The 23,029-nt window shown below is 38.9% G+C and overlaps 1 protein-coding gene across 1 annotated transcript in view; it reads right to left on the bottom strand.

Annotated features, from left to right (window-relative positions):
• faf1 (Fas (TNFRSF6) associated factor 1) overlaps nt 1–22,431 on the bottom strand; it is an 83,008-nt gene extending 60,577 nt beyond the window's left edge. The window contains exons 1-6 of the mRNA XM_042480971.2: nt 22,088–22,431; nt 18,455–18,523; nt 14,338–14,384; nt 10,540–10,805; nt 10,340–10,431; nt 8,834–8,925 (exon numbers count right to left, since the gene is read on the bottom strand). Coding sequence (XP_042336905.1) covers nt 8,834–8,925; nt 10,340–10,431; nt 10,540–10,805; nt 14,338–14,384; nt 18,455–18,523; nt 22,088–22,147 — 626 coding nt within the window. The 5' untranslated portion in view covers nt 22,148–22,431. The remainder of the gene's footprint in view (nt 1–8,833; nt 8,926–10,339; nt 10,432–10,539; nt 10,806–14,337; nt 14,385–18,454; nt 18,524–22,087) is intronic.
• Between the last annotated feature and the right edge of the window lie 598 nt (nt 22,432–23,029).

The raw sequence follows: 23,029 nt of genomic DNA, 5'->3' as shown, positions 1-23,029 counted from the left end.
CCAAAGAATTGTAAGCAGATCATAACGAGGACCAGGAGAAAGTGAGGCAAATCTGTAATTATGGCTTTTTGTGAAGCAATGGCTGCCACTTCTTTATGAAGGGTGTGTTTGGATGCAGAGTTGGAGCCAGGAGAGGGAGGTTTGTGACATGAATGGCTCCACTGAAACAGATTTCATTTAAAATTTCACAATGTCAACGGCTTCTTTTAACCACACCTGACAGCACCTCTCAACAAGACTCTCTCTGCGAGTCACTCACTTCAAGCGAGGGATGTAAAAGTAGCGTGAATCCTCGTATGGCTGTTCAGACTGAGGTTGTGCTGCAAAAAATCGGTATCTGATTCAAGGCCACATATGAAAGTGGCCTAAATCGGAATTGAAAAGATCAGATTGCATGGGATCTGCGCTATTCACAGTGTTTGAAAAAACAGATCTGAGTTACATAGGAGCAAAAACTAAACAAAAAAACTGCAAATCATATTCCAGATGTAAGGGAACAAGCTGGTTTTCTGCAGACCCCAGCAAAAATATATTTTAATATATATTTTCAGTGAAAATGTATTGTAAAAATTCCCATTCCCGCTGAAATCGAGACTCATATCGCAATTGCAATGTCAAAATAATCACAATATGTTTGTTTTTAAGTAATGCAGTCCTATATTGGACAAACGACTACATTGATTCTCAATTCAAAACAGCAAAAGATGAAACCAAGAGCCATTATTGTGCATCATGATACACTACCTCTTCAGCAGATGCTGCTGGATTACGTCTGTATTACTGCTGTACTTCCCTGCCTCTGTCTAGCTTCTGAAACATGACTGTATGGTGATTATAGTCATATCAATTACAAGTCATATCAGTTCATATCAATTACAGGCTACTGTAAGCTGTGCCAGACACCTGAAGATGATTCTATGATTGTAATGCTCCTAATCTAAGCTACAATCTCAACCTGCATTAGGTGTAACATGCTGAAACATTTTTCCATTTAAACAGAAATCCATAGTATTACAGCATGGAAGTAAAACAATAAGAAAACTGACAGTTAAACAGAGTAGAGAAAGACACTCAGAACAGGAGTGTTGATAAAACCAACATAAAATTATGGCCATTTTATCTCACCTCACAAACATTTTTTTCCTACAATTTAATATATTTTAATCTTAACAACATGCTAAAAATGTGATAATTCAAATTATTTTCCCAATGGCATAAACAGCATTCACTGGTGGGCAAAAAAAAGACCGATGCAAGCTGTTCATGGGTGACCACTGGTCTCAGATGTCCACACTCTCACAGTGGATGACATATGCTGATTACACTGTGGGCAGGGACCTGACAGTACAGACACGATCTGTCCAAAGAAGCCCTGAAGGGTCAGACTTTCTGGACCGGCAACACAGCTCACTCAGCAGCTTACAGCTGTGACAGAGACGCCATGAGTGACGCAGACACTTTGTGTGCTTCACGTAGAGAGGAGGAGGTGGGGGAATCAACTTTTGGAAGCTTCATTTACAATAAGCTGTGAGGTTAAGTAGCGTTTTGAGCAAACGCTGGGTCTGTGCGGCTGAATATCAATGGGAGGCTTAAGGGCCGAAGCAGGCACTTAATCAGGGCTCAGAACCCAAGGAGAGGAGGAAGAGTTGAGAGAAAGAGAGGGATGGGGGAATTAATATGTAGCGCACACATTAATTATGCAATCACACCCTTAATCTGCGCAGATCTGGACGAGCTTATGTTAACAGAAGCTCAAATTTACTGTAATGACAGCATATTTACATTGACTAAAACTACGAAATCAATATGTAAATGTAATGTTTGTTGTAGCTAACTGGGGAAGATTGGAAATGTGTGGAGTGGGAAGGATGGATGCATATGTAATAGGGCTGAGCAGAAGGATGTGTGTGCATGTGTGTGTGAGAGAGTAAGTGTGAGTGGAAAAGAGAGAGAGAGAGAGAGAGAGAGAGAGAGAGAGAGAGAGAGAGAGAGAGAAATGGAAGGGGTAGGGACACATAAATAAGGATCTAGCTAATATCATGATTATGTTTGGACACAGTCCCGAGCTACTGCTGGCAGGCAGCTAGACTCCTAAATAGACAGAGATAGAGGGTAAACTGAGTGGAAGTGTTACTCTGTCCTTCCAAGCAAAGAAGGAACATCTTATCAGTCATTTATGGCAGACCGACGAGCCATTTGGTGCGTGTGTGGGTGGAGTTCTGTTCAAGATTTACTCTGAAAAAGCGGATCACTCGTTGTGCTCTATAGTACAAATATAGCTACTCAAAATATCAAATGGACTCAGAGGGGAAAAATGTCCCATCTGTCTAAAGAGGCCTGCTGGTTCATATATAAACAAAGCACCCATGTTTCAAGTCTAACATCCCTTAGTCTCGACTGTTTTCACCACTGATGTTCTCAAAGCAGCCGTCTTCTTATAAAAGCAGGATCTTCAAGCAGCGCAAGGTTGAAATGTGGATGTCTAAGTGTTTGCTTCTGCCTTCAGAGGTCTCTTCCTCACTCAACACACACACTCGTGACATCCAGGTCGGCCTGCAACATCTCTGGAGGTACTTGACATGGCATAAGGGTGCCGGAAGGAAAATGTCATTTAACTTTATGGACAGAGAAAATGGAGCGTTTTGCAGGGGAGAAGAGCAGGCTAAACAGATTGGTTTCATTCTGAGGTAAGCCCATCGCCTAAGCTGTGAGTCCCCGCGGCACAGAGCAGACTCTAGACCTTATTAAACTAGCACTGCCAGACACAGACACACACACACAGACACACTCACATACACAAACTGTGGCATGTGCCTGCAAAACACAAATACCCGTACACACACATTCTCCCCAACCTGTCACACAATGACACATACTCACTACCATCATGCGCATTTCATCTGCTCAGAGACGCACATAAAAACACACTGACCAGGAGAGGACATGCTGACGGACCATGTTGCCTCTAACAGGTACAGAGGAGGTCATGAAGAACACACAAGGTCTTCTTACCTCTTCCACATTTTGCATCCACAACAAAGCAGAAGGATGCGAAACCGTTGAGGCTCTGCTCTGTTCTGGTCTGCCATCTCGTCCCAAAGTTAATCAGCATGCTAATTGTTAGAAATGTCACATCAGGGCTGCTTTAGCTAACCAGTTAGCTATCTTACCTACAGCATCTGTGAATCTGCTACCGGATAGCTGACGCACAGAGGGAGAGGTGGAGGAGGTGCAATAAAAACACACAAAACCTAATGAATCATTTTTGCAATTTCAAATTTCTTTTGAGAGTTCAAATTAAAATAACCTTTCCTTGGCAAACACCCTTCCTGAGAGCTGAGCGGAGAATAAACGAGGAAGGAAACAGGCTCCATTGAAATATTCATCAGGCCCTCATCATTTATGCAAGAGATTAGGTCCTCCTCGACACCCTCTTGTATTCACAGGCAGTCATCAACATGGCCACAGAGAGAAACCTTCTTCAGACGGGGCTTTGACACCGTAGTACTAACTGCACGTCACATCACTAACTAAATAACTACCTGAGATGGATTGGTGCTCACAAGAAAATCTCCCAAAGCCTCAAGATTTATTTCTAATCAAACAAGACAACTAAGAGGAGTTTACTCAGTGGGATCATAATGACAGTGCAGCACTATTTAATCAGTCGGTTTGATTTAGGTGTGTGCGCCGCATGAGCCAAGCTCTACAAAGTAATTGCCAGGGATATTACCATTTACGGGACATTTGCATTTTTACTCAGCAACAATATGAAGCAAATAAACACTGTGAAATTAAATTTGGGTAGATAACTGTTTTTTTCAGACTGCAACTACAAACTAGCAATAGTTTAGTTTAGGGAACAGTGGTAGTTTTATTTACAGTCAAGATCTTGGACAATAGCATTTGTGGCCACAACACTGCCTTTACTAACAGTAGTAACAATAAATACACAGTTTTGGTGAACGATTAGTTGTTTCTCATAGTTTGATTACAGAATTACCTACAGTGACATTTGAATCCTATAGGCTCAACTGCAGTTGCGCAAATTTGGTTCTTTATCACTGTTAAGAAGATTTTGCAAAACTAATCAGAAATTGTGTTGCCTTTTCTGCCACTTTCCTATAACTTAAATGAGGTTAAACTTAATTATGGGAACCTGTGTGAAAAATTAAGATCTTCTTCTTCTTCGCTGTCAATATTTAATACAAAAAAGCAGCTCTTTTTGCAACTGTGTTCTCACCATGAAAAACCACAGAAAAACTGCGATCTTTGTGAGACAGTAAAATCATGTTTGAACAAACTTTACTTGGATGTATAAGGAAGACATCAACACCAAAAACACTAGCTCATGCAGAAATTTGAAGCCGACATCATTGTCAGCCGCATGTGTGAAACAGCTTTAGAGTGTTCAACATGCCTTCCACTTAAAAGTCCAGTGTGAAGGATGTAGAGGGATACATTTGCAGAAATGGAGTTTAATATAAATTGTATGTTTTCTTTAGTGTATAACCACCTGAAATAAGAATAGTTATGTTTTTCTTAACTAAGAATGAGCCATTTATATGTACATAGGGAGCAGGTCCTTGCTTATGGAGAGCTCAGTGTTGCACTGTCATGTTTCATATCAGCCAGCATAGTTAGAAGCCCATTTGCAACGAATGGCGTCCTAGATACACTGATTTATAACATGCTACTGCTTTATTTGTTTTGGAGAGGTAACAACCTCTGCAGGTAATCTAACTCCAGTAAAAACCTCATTAGCATGAACACTGAAGCAATGAACACTGAAGAAACCATTGCCTCTGCAGTACTCCTAACTGCTGCTCCGTCGCTATGGCCTCTCTCCCCCTCCTTTAGCTGCAACCTCTTTAGCTCAGACTGATTGATGTAAAACGCATCACTTCCTGTACACCAGTGCTGAGAAGTAGCCACAGATATCAGAGCTCTGGTACACTGTGAAATACAGAGAGCTTTCCCTGGCAGCGATAGGCTCAATAAGCAGTGTGTGAACTCATTTGGCAAAGGCTTGAATGTAACAGATGTTCATTTAGACGTAGTAAGTCCTGATCTCCAGCTTTAAAAGGCATCCGCACCACAGCCTGTCTATTAGAGATATGTCTTCAATTGCAAGTACAGATTTAAGGAGTCATACTGCCAAACTGTGAAATACTGTGAGAAAATATGTGTAACAGGTGCTACTTTAAGCAATACTGAGAGTGGGAAAACATTTTAAAATACTGCAATTGTTAGCTGCTTAAGTACACAAAAAAACTGATTTTAAGGAAGAATTATACATTTGTGATTAATATGTGGGGATGTAATATGCGCACAATCATTCGATTTGTCAATAGCTTGTTTTCACTAATACTTAATCAGATAAATGTACTTTATCAAGACACTTCAGTACCTTGTTGGTATTGCAGTAATGATGTGCAGCCTTTACTGGCACTGAGTTCTGTCTACTGCAACAAATTTGCACACACTGCACACAAATTGCACTTGCTGTGGATTTACGGTGTGACCACAGTTTATTTTTACGGCAAGCTAACAGCTTGTCTGGTCCCGCTACAGGGGACAGCTCCCCCTCTTCACTGTGATCTGTCACCTATCCTCTCCCAGTGCGACAGCAGGGTCACCATACACACACATTCATACACAAATGCATGTGCATACACACAGAAGCCCACCCGCTCCATTCAGCCCCAACTGTCCCCCACCAAAATAGCTGACAAAGAATAATGAGCTCCTGACACCCAAAATGATATCGATAACACTTGGAGAAATGGCAACGGCGCTGCTAAAAAGACACAGCAGTAAGTGTGGGAGTGAGAAGACGAGGAGAGGGAGGGAAGACTGGGGAGATGAGGGCCATTAGCTGCCAACACAATATAACTACCACTTAGCCTGACTAGCAGGCAATGAGGCAAACTGCCAAATGACTTCTTTTACAAGTGTTCTGGTGACATGTGGATGCCTGCTTGGCTGCTCACATGAGGAAATGTGGGGAGAGTTACTATTTTATTTTGAATTCACTGTCAACAAATAAACATTATATGTGAGGCTATAAGCAACTCTGGCTAGGAAAGGCAATGTATCTTTGAGAAGTATGACTGAAAATTGTCAAAACGTATGTTATTATGATCCTATTGTACTGTAATTGTATATTATATTAACCTGGTAATCATTAAAATATGCTTAAAACTCTTAAAATGACATGCAAACATACCAGAGTCACTTTACATTTTGTTAAGAAACAAATATTGTTAATGCGTCACGTATAAAACACATCTTTTTTAACGTCCTTTTTATTTAAGAAAACAAATAATATTAAAAAGCCAGGCTTTTTCATTGACATGAAATGGAATTATAAGTTTTAATATTACATGCCAATGCTTCAGTCAGATCTTTTGCGTTTGTTGAGGTTGGTACATACGCAGCCCACTTTTGCAGTCTTTTTTTTACTGTTGATTGCCTGGCAGTCTATTCGGATGCTGCTGGCCATGATATTCACAACTACCCCAATGATGGAAATTCACCAAAATCTACTTATTGTGTTTTCTATCATGATTTGTGAAGAATTTGTATATTGTCCAATCCCCAGCATACACATTCCCAAACAGAGAAAGTCCAAACATAGAAGCACCCTGAGCATCTTTTAAAATCATATCTTCAGACCATTGTTGTCTTTAACAAAATTTATAAAATCACTGACAAAAACATATACTACATAGTAATGGAGAAATAAGAATAACTACTAATTAAATAATCCATTATACCTTAATTTTCAGGCTTTTGATACAAAGTCAGCAAACTTCAAAATCAAATTTGATCAACTGTACAGAATATTTCAGGGTGGTGTCAAATCTGCAAATCTTAAATGACTTGTAAATCACTGATCCTACAAATCTCCCAGCTGAGTCAACAATAAGCCCAACTTCAACCACAGAAGTCCTAAACGCATCAAGAGAAAAACGGTCGACATGTTGTGCAGGTCAGACTAAACAAATGAAATCATATCATCAACATGAAATAAAATACCCAGTTTAATATCACCCAAGCATGTGCTTAACTTGAGTTCCCCAATCTTTGGAGCTAGGTCAATTATAAATATTGCAAAAGTGTTGCAGAGACGATATCCCCTTGTTTTTCTCTAAAAGGTGTACCAAACTACTCACTGACCATAACATTAATTTCAACTCAGACAAGTGGGCAACGATACAAGGTCTAGATTGTTTATAAAATCTGCCATATACTGCCACTTTCATGAATTTACAGACAAACAAATCTCTACTAATCAACTCAAAGTCTCATGAAAGTCAGCAAGAGATGCAAGAGCCTTTATCAGTTCTAGTTCTCATAAAAGTTTCGACTGAATATATACGATTGATGCAAGCACATTTCCATCTAAATTCAGAATACTGCATCATTTCTAAATGCATGACCTTGTTCTTAGTACGTATATTAAAATACAATTTGTGAGCTGTACTCAGAAGGCTGATGACCCCATAGTTAATTAATATTCTGGGGTCACTTTTCAATGACATTGGACCAGGTATAACATTGGACTTGTACCGTGCTGACAGGATTATATTCCAGACATGACATAGAAGAGGAGCTCTAAAAGGCAAGGACACTTTAAAGCTTTATTTGCAATACCTTCTATTTCAGATGCTTTTTTTCAGTTTTGCTTTGTCTAAAACCTTTTAAATTCCTCTGTAACAACGTCTCAAATCAGAAATGTATTAGGGCTACAGCCGACTCAATTTTGTAGCACTGACATCACTGAAAAAGGCATCATGAAAGTCAGGTGAAATATGGCTTTCTGATAATAAATCTACCAAGTCTTTTTACCATTTTCCATTCTAACTTTTTTCTTGGTTGTTTCAGTGCCACGATTATTTAATATAATTTCTAAAGGAATTTTCAACTTCTTAAGACCCAATTTATTTATTCATTTCCAGAAATGTTGTTGGTGGTCCCTTTGTAAATGACCTAGTCGTAGTGCTTGTCCTCTTTTACAGAGTCGTACGTACAAAAAGTAAAGTTTGATTCTATTTTTTCCTAAATTGCAGACTTATCAATGAGTCCTTATATTTATCTCCTTGGTCACGCTACAATATGCAGGTGAAATGAGAGGAGAAATATGACGATGTTTACCTGACACTGACGAAAGGAAAACCACATGTTCAGCCGGCACCTGTGATTGTATTACTGCTTTGGCTTTACACTCAACAGCCTGACATTTCGCAAGGAAAGGTTGCTAATACTGCCACGGATTCCCTGAAATGAACAGAGCAAACTCTGGATGGAGAACACCAGCCAAATGAAGCTTTTGCAACAAATCTCTTTACTCACTGGGTGCTATCAATAACGTGACAGACTGGTGTGTCTTAAAAAAGTTATATATAATAGATATGAAGTGTGGAAATGATATACGCAGGCCATGAAGAGTACAATGCAAAACAATCTTAAGCAAGCAACAATGTCAGGCTGAAAGAAACAAAACTTGGGCGGGGGGATTGTTATTTACACAACAGAGATTGCGGTGGTGGATGTTCCGCTCAAAATGTCACAATGGATGTGAGAAAATGAATGTATACCAGCAGGTCAAATGTCTCTTAATATACCAGTGAAAATGGTATTTGCTGGCTGGATTCTGGACTCCTCTTCAAACATAACTGGACATAGACCGCCACCTGGTGTTCACCACTAGTTACTGCACTATACCACTACTTCATAGTTGCTAGTGTATGTGTACCATGATGGGAAGAGGAGGATTCATTATGAATTCACAAATAAAAGTAACAGTGCTGAATGGTTTGTTGAATACCTGTTTTTGCTGGTGCTGGCAGTTGGGGCGATGTCTGGGGTCAGGACATACAGGCTGTTGTTCTTGGGCAGGTGTAAACTTCTCATCACCGTCTGATGACCACACACACACACACACACACACACACACACACACACACACACACACACACACACACACACACACACACACACACACACACACACACAGATACAACTTCAAAATAGTTCCATTCAATAGAGAGGATTTATAGCTGCAGAGATCATGATTTGATAAGGGAATACATTTGTGCTCAAAACATACAAAGGCATAATTTATTCATTTGAATGAATAAATATTTTGAGGAAAATCCATGACAGTACTGGAGATATTGGGCCACATTCACCGTTCTTAGAAAGAAACCTCTTCTTAAAATCAACTTACAGAGTTTTTACAAAGATTCTGACATTCACCAGTGATTTTTTTATTTGGAATTTGTTCTTCGGTAAAATCAGCATACCAAAGAGCAGAAATCTGGATGCTGACATGTTTGTGAAAAATCATTTGTTATTGAAGCAGGATTTGAGATCAACATCAATTTCATTTCTTCTTAAACCACGTTTAAGAAAAAATACAATAAATTGCATTTTTTTTAACTTCGACAACTGTATAATTTTTAATGCTTTAAATAATTTATTTTATTATTTTACAAAGCATAATTGTATTTTAAAACAAATAAACAACAACACTAACATCAAATGTTATTTGGGAACCCATTTCTGTGCCCCAGGTGACGAAGAAGAGCCTGCCCACCTCCAGTGGTCAGCGTCTCCCTGCTGTTTGGCAATATTTTTTTGGCCTCAGATTTGATATCAAACCTTTTTCTTTAATTATAAATCAGCTGTGCAGCCTTCTCCAGATACAACTGTCAATGAAAGAGTCACAGGATCTCATGCATCTTTTTTGTGTATCATTTTATATAAGCTGCTTATGCTACTATAAACCAAAGCTTTTTTTGCAGAACTATTTAAGTTTCTCCATGTCTGGAGACTCCGGTTTGGGCATTTTTCATTTAATTCTCTCCAAACTCTTCTTTCAACTTCTATTTGTGCACACGGCCTTGCAGTCTCATGCCATTTTATGGGATCTGGCAGGGCATGTTGCTATGCTAATTAGGGTCAACTGGCATGCATTTTCTATGTATGAGGACAGTGGGATTCATCATAGACAGAAAAACAGGTACAAACAATTCTGAAGTTTAAGAACAGTTAATGAATCTGAATTTCTGAAGACCTTTTTTAAGAGCAATTTTAAAAAAAATATTAGGAAGATATTGGGGAACGAGGCCCATTTTTTAAGCATATCAAAGAGGTTTATTACCATGGGGAAGGTATAACATTATTTAGACTAAGACACAAAACACAGAGCAAAACAAAAGACGAAAATAAGACTACAGGCTTAGCTTCTAGCACAAGTTCTGTTTTTTTCTTCTCAATGTAGCATTGTTTTTTCACTTCTCACAAACATTTTTAAGGTTTAATAACTCACACTATCAGATACATCTCCACTCTTCCATCCTTTCAGCTGCATTTTGGACACTGGAACCCCGAGCTCTGACTCAAGGATTTGTTTGATTTCCCCTGTGAATTACATTTATGCACAGGAAAATCAATATCATGCATAACAAGGCAGATATGTTGAATATCTAGTGAATGTAAAGTGTGTGTATCAGTGTGTGTGGTGCTCACCCACTGTGCTGCCTTCCTCCAGTACCAACTCTACAGTGCGCTGCCGGTACTCCACGCTGAAGTTGAGCATCCGGGGCTGGCGCTCTACAATGTGTCGGGAGGAGGGGTTAATGGGGCAAAAAGCTGAAGTCGAGGACGATGGCGGAGAGGAGGACGAAGACGAAGAAGAGGGGGGAGGAACCGCACCTCCTGCTGCTGCATCGGCTGCTTCTGATTGGCTAGGAGGTCCGAACATGCTGGACTGGCTCGCCTCACTGGAAAAGTTACTGGACAGAGGTGACAAGGTTAGTGATGGTGTGGAAGAGTGATTTAAACTCTTTATTTAATACCTTAAAATCTCTTTCAGATGATGAAGCACAAATAAAAAGCAGAGAAGAAACTGTCAAAACATAGCTGATGCAATCAGAAACAAATTATTTATTTGTGATTTGGATTTATTTGTAGCCACATTAAACTTATCTTTGCCGTTGTCTGTTACTTGATGGTCTTAAACCAACAGAAGTAACCACAAGACAGAAAATAAATCAACAATGAATTTTCCTCCCATCCTCCCTTACAATATCTGCTTACTCTGTCATACTTTTCTCTGCTGCTTGTTCAGTGTATGACCCATGTTTCACACAGCACAGTAAATAATGTCCTTTTGTCTCACGGCCATGAACAAAGCGTGTCCTTTGTTACTTGAAGTGTAAGCAGCAACTGTCTCACAAGAACAGAGTGCCAGACTCCGGCTTTTTAACAAAGGCTGTAATTCATTTGGCTCACCACATTAGAGGGGCCACTGTCGTGGACTCCTGAGACGTAGGTTGACTGTCAGCAGCCACAAAATCTCTGTATATACAGAGTGAGGTAACAGGGTGGAAATTAACCCAACTAAATGGTAGTAAGAACAACTTTTGTCACACTAAGGCCCACCCATCTGTAAATCAAAAGAAATATGCTCCGGATATTCAACACTAACGTCGAATCAGTGCTGCTCTGCGGTTCAGAAACACGGAGAATAACAAAATCCTCTACCAACAATGTCCAGGCCATTGTCAACAAGTGCCTAAGAACCATCTTGAAGATACACTGGCCAAACAGCACCAGAAATTACAATTTGTGGGAGAAAGCAAACCAAGAGAGAACAGACACCCAAAACCAATATAACCAGACAGGCTCTGACAGGGAACCCACAAGGGAAGATGGAGACCCAAAAAACAGCTGGAGGACTTTAATAGACATGGAGGCAAAAGACCTTAAGTGCACCAGGACTGAAATGAAAGAAGCTGCCCAAAACTGAAATCAACTGAGAACAATTGTGGATGAAAGGGTTTAAAGGAAAGATGATTGCACATTATAACAGTCTCCTCCATAATTACTGACTGTTATTGATTCCTTATTATTGGATAAGGTGAGTGGAAACTGAAAAAGAGTAAGCTAGTATTTAGTTATCATATACTTTTTTATTCCTGTATAAATACACCTGCACCTTATTCATGACTTGCCAAGTATTTTTCAAGCCTTCCTCAGACATTCACTTCAATTCCACAAGACATTTTAAGGACTTTTATTTCCCGCATAGTCTGACTTCCATTAATCAATAATTATTGAAATACAGGGGAACATCTCTTTGGAATAGCCTACATCCATCACTACAATCAACATCTAGAAAGAACATCTGAAAAGGACTCTAATTTGCAAAGACTCATGGCACCTCATTGATTCATTTTTAATTTAATTCAGGTTGTAAATTAAACGTTTATTGTTATTTGTACATTTACATCTTTTATTTACTTCTTTTAGTCTTGAAATTTTGATTAACTGTGCAATCTTTGTTTTTCTCCTTTTCTCTTTATAAAATGGATGATTCTTATTTAACTGGGGATGTATTTCCATATGTCATTTTTGGCTTTTAACCTCTCCTGCACAATGTTTAAACTTTGACATTTTTCTTTTTTCTGTCTGTTTTACACACGTATGCGCAAATACAATAAATTAAATTAAACTAAACAAACTGAAATCACTCACTACTGATCTTTTCTGGGATCAGTTTTTTAAAAAACCCTCAAAGGCAGAAAGTCATCCAATTTAAACCATGAGTGCGGATATGAAAGGACAAATGAATCCCTCTTTGTGACATGAAAGCATCTGAAAATCATCTGAATGCTCAAACCTGCAGAGTTGTCGGAACATGTCGCCAAAAAGAAAATAAGTCATGCCATAAGTACATGTAAATATGCGGATCATGTAACGGCAGTATTTGCAGGAGGCTTCTGAGATAATATTAATCACAAAATGGATTTGCCACTAAAATGACTCAGGCAGATACTGTCATCTCACAAATGTACTGTGTGAGAGATCCTGCCAAGCGGATTCTGACACTTCTTGAAAGCATCTGAGAAAAAAAAAAAGTTTATAGCATAATTTCTCACAAGTGGAAAAAAAATCCTTAACTTTCACCTAAACTTGGCACAATAACACTGAGGGCCGTTAAATTGTCCGTTGTTCCTGTTTGGGTGTAATTCCATGCTGCCCTACATCTAGATGGCACTGTTCTCCTGTTTGGTCCTCGAAGTGTCCCAAAGCCAACAGAGCTGCTGCTGAGCCCTTCACCCACTGACAAACTGTCACACCAGTGACCCAGTTCAACAGGGGATTCAGCATTTTTATCATCTCCAAACAGAAAATCATTTTTCATGCCCTGACGCCGTTAGAATTTTGGTTACTGATCAACAAAGCAAGCTTCTTATAATTCCCAACCTGCCTACTAAAGAGGGAAAGAGGGAAATGCATTTTAGCGTTGGCGTAGACTCCAACTGGCTCCAGCTCAGGTCACGTCATCAGAGTCTGTTTACTGGGCAACGCCAGCCTACTCATACCAGTGCCAGCCACTTAGTAAATGTGCTGGCTGCTGGTAACACTGCCAGCCAGCCTCCATTCATAGCAATGTGTGCCCTTGAGAAAGACCAGCAATATTCTCATGGCCCAAGGGCCTGAACCACACTAGAATACATGCATGCATGCGCACACATGCACACAAGTGTGTACACAAAATAAAACGGTTTAACAGAACATCTCCAGTTTGAGAGGGTTCGGATCAGCCCAGTGCATTCAAGAGTGTAAACTAACCGTTGAGGGAAAGTGAAGGGCTCAAAGCCTCTTAAAGAAACCTTTTCTATTCAGAAACTGTGTACAACTCCACTCTTGGCAGAAAGTTTCCTTGCAGTTGCAATGTCTTTTATATTATTCCTCTGTTAAACAACAGAATAGACACCGTACCAGGAGCAATAACCTCCAACTCAAGCATTTGTGTTAGTGTTATTTCCTGAATATCTATCATACTGAACATTTACTTGAATGTTTAACATCCAAATGTTATGTTTCATCATAGATGGAGGTGATATTTGTAATCTCATCAGTTTTGCTCCATCCAAGAAGTGTACAAACTATCCCCACTGTACACCGGGCAAAAGCAAAGGTCATGAAAGCATGAAATTATATTTCCAGCAACCACAATCAGGCTTTGGTTTCACATTTCCTGCACTGTTTGAAAGTCGTGTTATGTGCTAGTCTACATTGTAGATGCACACTTTCATCACAGGGACATAATTCTCAGTGATTATCCCCACTCCCATACCAACTATTCATATTTCCAGTGCAATGTCTCATACTATTTCCACAATCATTCTAGTAAGACAGAAAAAAACAACAGTGCGTTGAATGTGTGGTCAGGTAACATTTGTTCAGAGCTGACAGCAAGGTCAAGTGATCCATTTTTACTGATTTACAGTAAGTGTGAGGCAAATATGTTATTACCTTTGTAAGATCCCATTCTCCTGTGGTATCACTCCATTGATGGCTGCCTGTAATGAAAACAGAACTAAATTCAGCAACAAAAATAAATTATAATGCAATTTCCCTGTTTTAGTTTCTATATTGTATTAACAGTCAGCTACTTGCTAGGGAAAGTTCTTGATTTTGCACTGAAATCCATGAAGTGAAACCTAATCCTCCTTACGTCACTAGTCATCAGTAAATACATAGGGAGCATGTTTAAACTGGCAGATACTGCAGTTTAAATTTATTTACAGGTATTCTGACAGTAATTAAGAGAAGTGCAATATATTCCAAGCTTGCAATAAATTCGGTCATGGAAAGCTTTTTTTTTCCAAGACGTAACTCCAACTCACAACAACGTAATACTTTACATGTATTCTTTCAAAACAACTTGCAAACTAATTATTTTGAAAACCCTTCAAAAAGAAGAACAGTGCTACAAAACTTTCTTAATTTCTTGCATACTTTTTCAAAAAGACTGGTGCTATGTTATGTAATCATAAAACTCACCTGAAAAACAATCTACAATCCAGAAAAGACAATGTAAAAAATGAACGTCTTTAGTTAAATAAACACTGAGAGAGCACAATGTCATAAAATCCTGAAAATATTTTCTGGTCCAGCTGTCTTCAAATCAAACAGCCACTTCAATATGTTTAATTTATTTTAATTTATTTTTCTATTTTTTTAAATGATGGCTGATTACCTTCAAAGGTGATTCCCTGGAACATGCATTTGTGTATCTTGTATATTATGTAATTTTTTATTTGTGGGGGTTATTGGGGGTTTTGTATTTCACCTAAATCATCACGACAATCATGTGAGCATTTGTATTTAAAGATGGCCTCTTTATCCATACAGCTAAGTCTGAAGATCATCAGCTCGAAACATCACGTGTGGATGTGCTGATAAATTGCACTGAAGGAGCCACAGTGTGCAGACCTTTTTTCACGACTGCCATCCTATTTGTCCCGCACCTGCTTTAAACTGTTTTTGGCTATAAGCCACAATGTTTTTATGATTAGTTTAACTCAGCAGTCATGTAACCAGGCAAAGTTCTCCAGTTATATTTTGGTAACATTATGTTTGTTAAAGTGTATGTCATGTTTGCTGGCTGAGAGGTTTCAGACTAAACCCAACAAAATGTGACAAAGAATGATGGAATATTTAAATAGCTTGGCTGATCAGAACAAAGAAAGCTGAACACACAAACATGACAGTAACCACTGAGCTTGCGCTGAGCTTTTGTATGAATAGACAATTGATTGGCTTTCTCTCGAACATTCACTATTCTTCACTGCAAAACAAGCAAAATAAAGTCAGCTGTTATGTGCTGGCATATTCATATACCCCATTCATTTTTATATTGGGTGAAAGAACTATGTAACGGCAAAAAGTGTTGGTGGTCTGCTTTGGTTTGAAAGACTTAAGAAACATTTAGGGTGCCCTGCAGAGTTTTCTAGTGAAGTAACTAGAGTTATGTTAATGTCCAGTGTTTCACTCTGAAACGCATTTTGTGTTTTCCTGATTTCCTGAAAAGTGAAAATAAAAGGCAACCCTTTGTCATTTTGCTATATTTGAGTTTTTGAAGCTGTGTCTCTTAGATGTCTTCTGCTTACAATCTGTCACCAGGTCACTTACTTTTATAAATCCCCGACCTCACCTGAGTGCAATAAATGTCTTGAACACAGAAAATAAAAAGATAATGAAAAAATACAGGCAGAGTCTCTGCAGAAAAATACACCACCACACAACTGTAGTGGGTTAGAAGTGACGATTAAGAGGGATAAATTCTATATGAGTCTACACCTTGTTTTGTTTTATCTCAGAAAATCCTGCATAGTGTTTCTTTAAATCCAGTATTGTTTACATCCATGTTTACTTGCTGCAAGCAGTCCTCATCCCTGCCTTTGCTGGCACGCTGCTGCATATCGTTGTGCATTACTGCCATGTGTTGATCATGGAATATTGTGAAACCATTATCAAATTGTGAATTGTCTGACCCACAAATGTGCATCCTTGCACGTGTGCTCAAGCTAAACAAAACCATTTTGAATGATAATGACACGGCCACCACCACCCTTTCAATCATACCAATCATCTTATGGCTGACCTCTAATGTAGCATTAAGTCGTGATCTTAGGGCACTGAAATAAAGCATTGATGTCTGCCTGATGACTTCACCCGCAAGCAACAAATTCCTTGTTGGTAAACTTCAACAAACTGTTGTGACAGTGATCAGGACATTACTTGGTCCAATGAAGTGCTGAACAAAAGTCTTTGGTCACTGAAGATTACACTTGTCAATTCACTTGTGCCTTGTTTAATCATTTTGTTTATTTTAAAAGGAGGAATATCCTTGAGTTCCCCAACTCAGTGACACAGCCCTTCATTTCTGTGTCTTCTGTGATCTCAATAAATGTTTTATAATAGTTCCCGCCTCATTGCTTTTATCTATCGGTATAGGATTTACATTTAAAAAGGAAAGGACATGCCTTTTCCATGAACGAAATTTTGACATGTCACTAAGGGAGAAGCATAGGTGTGAAAAAAAGCGATGGCTGAACTTCATTTGGCAGTGTCAGTTTTAGAGTGCTGGTTCACTGTCACACTGTTGTGGCTTAATTTGACATTTGAAAAGAACATATCCATTGTCAAAGTGATTTGTGACATAAGTGCTTTTCCACATTTGACAGGGAAAAAACCCTGCAGTCAGGAAGGTATCTAGCTTTTGAAAACCACAATGTGGTGTTTTGCAGTACCAAAAGCTGGACAAAGGCATTTATATTTATCTTTCACAACAGATGTCAATTAAGAGTACTAAATGTCTATCCTCTGAGTATTAAACATCATCTGTAGACTGCAGAAAAGTGCCTGTTTGCTTCTTCAGGGAAAAAGAGGGTGTAGTCCTCTTTAGTCCATTTTCTTAGAATATATCAGTTTAGAGTATCATTTAAGGAACAAGATAAGTAAACAAAAATGTAATCGTGGGGCAGCTAGCTGTTTGAGCGTTTGATCGGAGTGCCGGGAGCTCATCAGTAAACTACAATATGAATTCAGGCTAAAGAAGACACCTGAAGTGGGATGGTCGAGACAGCTTATGCTAGGATAGAGAGGGATTTGAACAAACTGAGCGTGACGTAGGCACTCTAATTTGCTGTGTATAAGGATTGCAATAGAAACAACGTATTTAGTCATATTGTGGCAACAATTTGACAGCTTTGGAGCATACTGGCCATACAACTGGGCAGCAAAGGGGTGGATTCTATTGCAGGAGTGGTTTGTTTGTTTTGTTATTTCTTTTGTGTATTTTTGCCTCTGTTATCTCCCCTATTACAAAAACCAACTCCATTTTTCTGAAATAAGACGTTAACAGCCAGAGGAAAGGAGCAAAGGCAGTATTTCATTCAGCAAATACCATTATTGATGAATACATATATTGTTCAAAGAGTTGTTTACTAATTATATTGATCATAAGACAAGATGCATCAAGATATGGGATGGATTATAACAATTTCCTGCTCTACTAAACAACATCCTGTGGGGAACGCTGCACAAGAGTATCCCTTTAAATCTTTTTTTTACTGCCCCACTCTCCACCCACACCCCACATACACAAGCAAATTTGTTTTGTCAATGTTTACAGTCCAGGAGTCCAGGCTCCACTGTCTGTCCTGCCACTGCTTGGACTGCTGCTGCTGCTGCCTGCTTCGAACTCCTGCCAGTGTAGGTCTAAATATAGACTGACCCCCTCCCATATGCACTGCACTGTAAAAAGCTGCTTGTTTTTCAGACTCATCATGACTTAATACAACCTTGGCAGAACACAGTCTTTCTCACAATGTCTCTCAACTCAACATGTACTCGACCACACCTCACACACACAGTCCCACTCACAGTCGCCTCATCGAGGGTGGCTAAGATGCTGCCTGCTTCACTAAACATACTGGGTAAAAGGAAGAAATAATTTGGCCATAACACAATTACATGGAATGTGTGTTATTGGATGTTAAGTGCTCTCTTGAACTCATACTCTGGATGAACTAAGCCTGTCTGTCAAAGAGCAAAGCCCAAAGCCTACAGATAATGGACTTACCACTAAATCCCAGTTATTAAGCTCTAACAGAGTGATTGCCTCTGCAATGTTGTCAATTCCAGTGCAAGCCTGTGAGGGACAAAGACAAAGAAAAAGGAATTACAAGAGAGAAATGCAGTGTACGAGATTCTGCTGCAGTTTGTTTTATGAAACATTCTGATGTCTGCACATGAGAAAAAAAACATTTCTTGACAAAACAGATGAAAAAAAATAAAATCAGTGAAATCATTATAACTGCTATGGAGCCACCTATAGCACAAAAATTTAATGTGGTGGCAAAGAACAACAGCCTCTCAGTGACATATAGAAGACCACCAATTTTCATCTGATTTTTCACCCTGACAAAGCATCCATAATACATTTTCCATTACCATTCACACATGAAAATTGCTCTATCTCAAAAATGCAGTACAATATAAAAGCAGTAATAAGGCATGGGTATGGAGACTTTGGAATTTATGACTCTACATGTTAAATTGTACTGTCAAAACATTATTTTTCTCTTATTCACAGATATCAGATTCAAACTCTATTCAAACATAACTCCAGCTATCTTGCATAGATGGAAGGAGAGACAAAACACCCAGGGAAAATTATAAAAGGTTAGCTATGGTAAACAAACCATCACACAGACACATCTTAGAGCTACATTACATCAACAGCTGCAGAGAAGTTTACTGTAACAGTGAATTTCATTACACACAACAAAATTACATGACTTTTCCAAATATTTCAAGGATTTTGCTACTCCCATGACTTTCTCAGGATGGGAAAATGAGACTGTAAAATGCCAAGGCCTTTCTAGGATTTCCACTGGAGTGGGAACCCTATGTATAATAAGGCAGGCAACCCAAAGCCAAAAAATCCTGTCCTTTTTTGGATTGATCCTTGTGTTGGTGTAACTGACAGAATTAAAACACATTTGCTGATAAAGCAAGAATAAATTGGCACCAGCAGTGTTAAAAAGCTGTTATTCCTCATGCAAGTGAGAAAAGGCCCAGAACGAGTTAGACCTCTGAAAAATTGCTTAAAACTTGTGCAGAGAAACTGAGCGACATCATCTGCTAAGTGGTTCCCACCTTGTGGAAACAGGGTTTTTTTTAAGACAAGGGCACCAAAATTGTTGAACAGTTATAGATCAGTTACCTTGACCTCTTTAGTCAGGAAATCATTTCAGAAGTGGGACAAAGGAACAAATAAGACAATGTGCGGTCTGACTAGGGGGCGGGTTTGGGAGTTGACAATGCAACTGCTTCTCTGCTTGACCCTATTTATAAATGCTCAAAATATCTGTAAAATATGTCAGTTTACATTTTTTACACTATTTTTGGTTGCAGAAAAGGCTTTTAAATGGCTTTATCTTGATTAACATTGTTGGCTGGATTATGGATTTTTTGTCAGGGAGATTGCAGACCACTCCAGGGTGATGTTAATCATGTCCACTCTCATTTACATTGTACACTAATAACAAAAGAAGCCAGTAGATGCATATGCATGCATATCCTGAATTATGCTGATGATACTGCTGATATAAGTTTACGTTCATTTATTTTGGTAGGGGTGTAGTGTTACCCCTCCTCCATCCACAATTTCAGTTCAGCAGAATGACACAGTGGACAGTTACAAGTACTTAGGCACCAATGATGACGACAAACTGTGAATTTAACGCCAACAGTAAATCTCTAAGTAAATCTGTAAAATAGCCCAAAGCAGACTTTGATTCACGCAGAGACGACATGATTTCACTTTCTGTCTTTAATCTGTTTTTTAAGAAGTTTACCACCTCGTTCTTGCAAAACAGAGCAGTAGATTATCTGGTAAACATGGTCATATTAATGTTATCATTGAGCAGTAAGTGCAGTTGAAATTATCCACTAATGAAAGATTTTCAGTTTTTGATGTGATGGTAGATAAAGCTGCAAACAAAAACAAATGTATGTACTGTATATTGTTGCTGTCTGGCAGTATTCAATATCTTTTTCTTTGGCTAACTAGTTTTTGGTGTCTGCTAGCATTTATGTTGATGTGTGTTTGATAGACATCTTAAATAGTGCAGGTTTCTTTGTGTTTATTAATAACTGCAGTGAAGACAAGAGGTATATTTTATACACTGGGTGGACCTTTTACCTGTTTGAAGTTCATGTAATTTTACTTTAGCTCACTGCTGTTATGAATTATAAGAAATAACTTTTGTTACTTTACTTTCTGCTTGTTTTTTTTTTTTGTTATATGCACAGCATCTGTCTCATGAGGTATTTCTGATACAATGCTAATTCAGACTCCCCAGGAACAACACATAACAATTACCCCAAGTTTCAGATCATATCTCATCTCATGTGTATGAAACAAAATCTAATGAAGCTGCAACACTATTTGCAAAGGTGGAGAGGTTCATAAGTTAAAACATTAGGAAATATGCATAATATATGGGCCCTGAGGATGACACAACTTTGTGAGTGTGGTGCCTCCTTTAGAAATGTAACAAACAATTAAGTGTAACTGTGAGTACAAAGTGTAAATGCACTAGATTCAAGTTTGAGCCCTTTACAAAATGTGACAAGGTAGCCTAATTGAATAAATATGACTAGTGTGTCCTGGCCTAATCTGACTGGAAAACTACACCTGCTGCATGCACTTTATATCATGCAATGACCAAAGCCACAATGCTGCCATTTATTTATTGACATGTAAGACACACTTCATATTATCACTATTATTATCATTTATGCTTATAGGTATTTGTCACTGTTTATCGCATCATTATTTATGGTTTCATATTGATTTTGTCTTATCTTAATGTTTTGACTTAGCTTTAATTTAATGTTGTTTTTGAATGTGTGTACTCCTGTGAGCCGGAGAGTAACTTAACATAATTATCTTGTACATCTGCAATGACAAATAAAATGACTTATGAGTGCATTGGTCAGGTCTGTTGTAAAATATTATTAACATGGTTGAATCAAAACACAAGGCTACAGTAACAAACCCTTCAGACGGACACCACTAAAGACATGGTTAATTTTTTAAGTGTAGATTTAGAAGAAGGATGTGTATTATTTTGATGTCACTGAGCATGAGGACAAACCAAACAAGATGCTAAATAATTGACAATTTTAGGAGGAAGCATAATTTGGCACCTTACATTTTCACGTCGTCAAAATAAACTACCCTACCTGAATACTTGGCTAAAAACGCAGTATCTTTGAGGGACACACCGTCTCTGTCGAGCATTTAAAACCCGGACGCGACGACTGGTGATGTGTAAACAAGTTGACAGTTAATGTAGCTTTCCTGTTAGCTAACCAGGTCGTCGTTATCTATCAAGCCGGCAAACTTGAAGCCAGCGAAAAATACACATTATTTCACTGTGTAGGTTGGCAGACTTGGGCAGCCGCTATATAGTTAGCGAGGTCCCAGCTAATAATTACATCCATAATCAGTTAGCAAACGGTCAGTTTGTTAGCTAGGTGAGCTAACCACAGTGAGCACAGCTCTGCTCAGGTCTGCTGTTTACGACGCCAGTCAGGTCCGTGTGTGCGGCGGTTGTTGACAGCATCCCGAGACATTTCGACAACGGCAAACAGATTACCAACCGCTGAATGTAAAATTTAGGAGATATAAAAAGAGACACACCTGAAAGTCGGCCAGAATCATCTCTCTGTCCATGTTGCTCTCGCCGCTTTCGGAGGCCATGGCAATGACTGGCTAAAAGCAATTCTTCTTCCACTGGCTCTCGTCGCTTTCTCGCCTCACAGAGCGACACTGAGTGTTATTAAAATACTTTGCTCAGGCGTGGCGACGAGTGAGAGGTTGGCAACTTGGAAATACTCAACTTTGTTGGGATTTAACGCCCTCGTATAGAGAAAACTCAGTAAAGTAACGTTACAGTGTTCAGTTATCTCATATCATTATTGTCATCTAGCTCGTGCTTTACGGCAGACGTAAATGGTCGTAAAAACTAGAGATGGCAAATTCGTCACCCAAGATCCAAGCCCCCAGGAAGTGCGCCAGCTCTGATGCTAAAGTTACATAGCGGCTGAAAGTGGAACTACACCGTCACGTGATGCACACTGGCCCAGAAAGACTTCTCCCCATTTGCTTAACATTGGGAAAGAGACGTCTTTAAATCACTGGATATTTTTTTTTGAGACAAATTAACTTTTCAGAACGCCTTTTTAAATAGCCATTATTAAAAACATCAAGTCTTTAATAGGTTAAATGCGCCATTTTCCGAATTTAGAGGTATTTCTCCAGACATAGAATGAACGCGCATCGGACCCCGGGACTTCACCGCGTGCACGCGCATGAAACTCTTGGGGTCCCGGACACAGCACAGGCCTCGTGCCGGCCGTAGTAATGGATATTTTTGAATTAGTTCATCATTTTAACTATCTTACAATATATCTATTCGCTGTCGGCTGTAAAGCCTGTAATATGGACATCTTACCATGTCTGTATCATAGACTGTATATTACAGTCTATGGTCTGTATTGATACAACCAGTTATCAGCGCGGAGCACTAGTGACAGTTATTAAATGGTACTGAATGTAGTATTCACTTAAAAGTTGAGCTGT

The sequence above is a fragment of the Plectropomus leopardus genome, chromosome 5, assembly GCF_026936395.1.
Source record: "Plectropomus leopardus strain MGB_pleo_1.0 chromosome 5, ASM2693639v1, whole genome shotgun sequence".
In the NCBI taxonomy this organism is placed as follows: Eukaryota; Metazoa; Chordata; class Actinopteri; order Perciformes; family Serranidae; genus Plectropomus; species Plectropomus leopardus.
The sequence above is the reverse complement of the archived record's forward strand: the minus strand, read 5'-3'. Positions and strand labels throughout refer to the sequence as shown.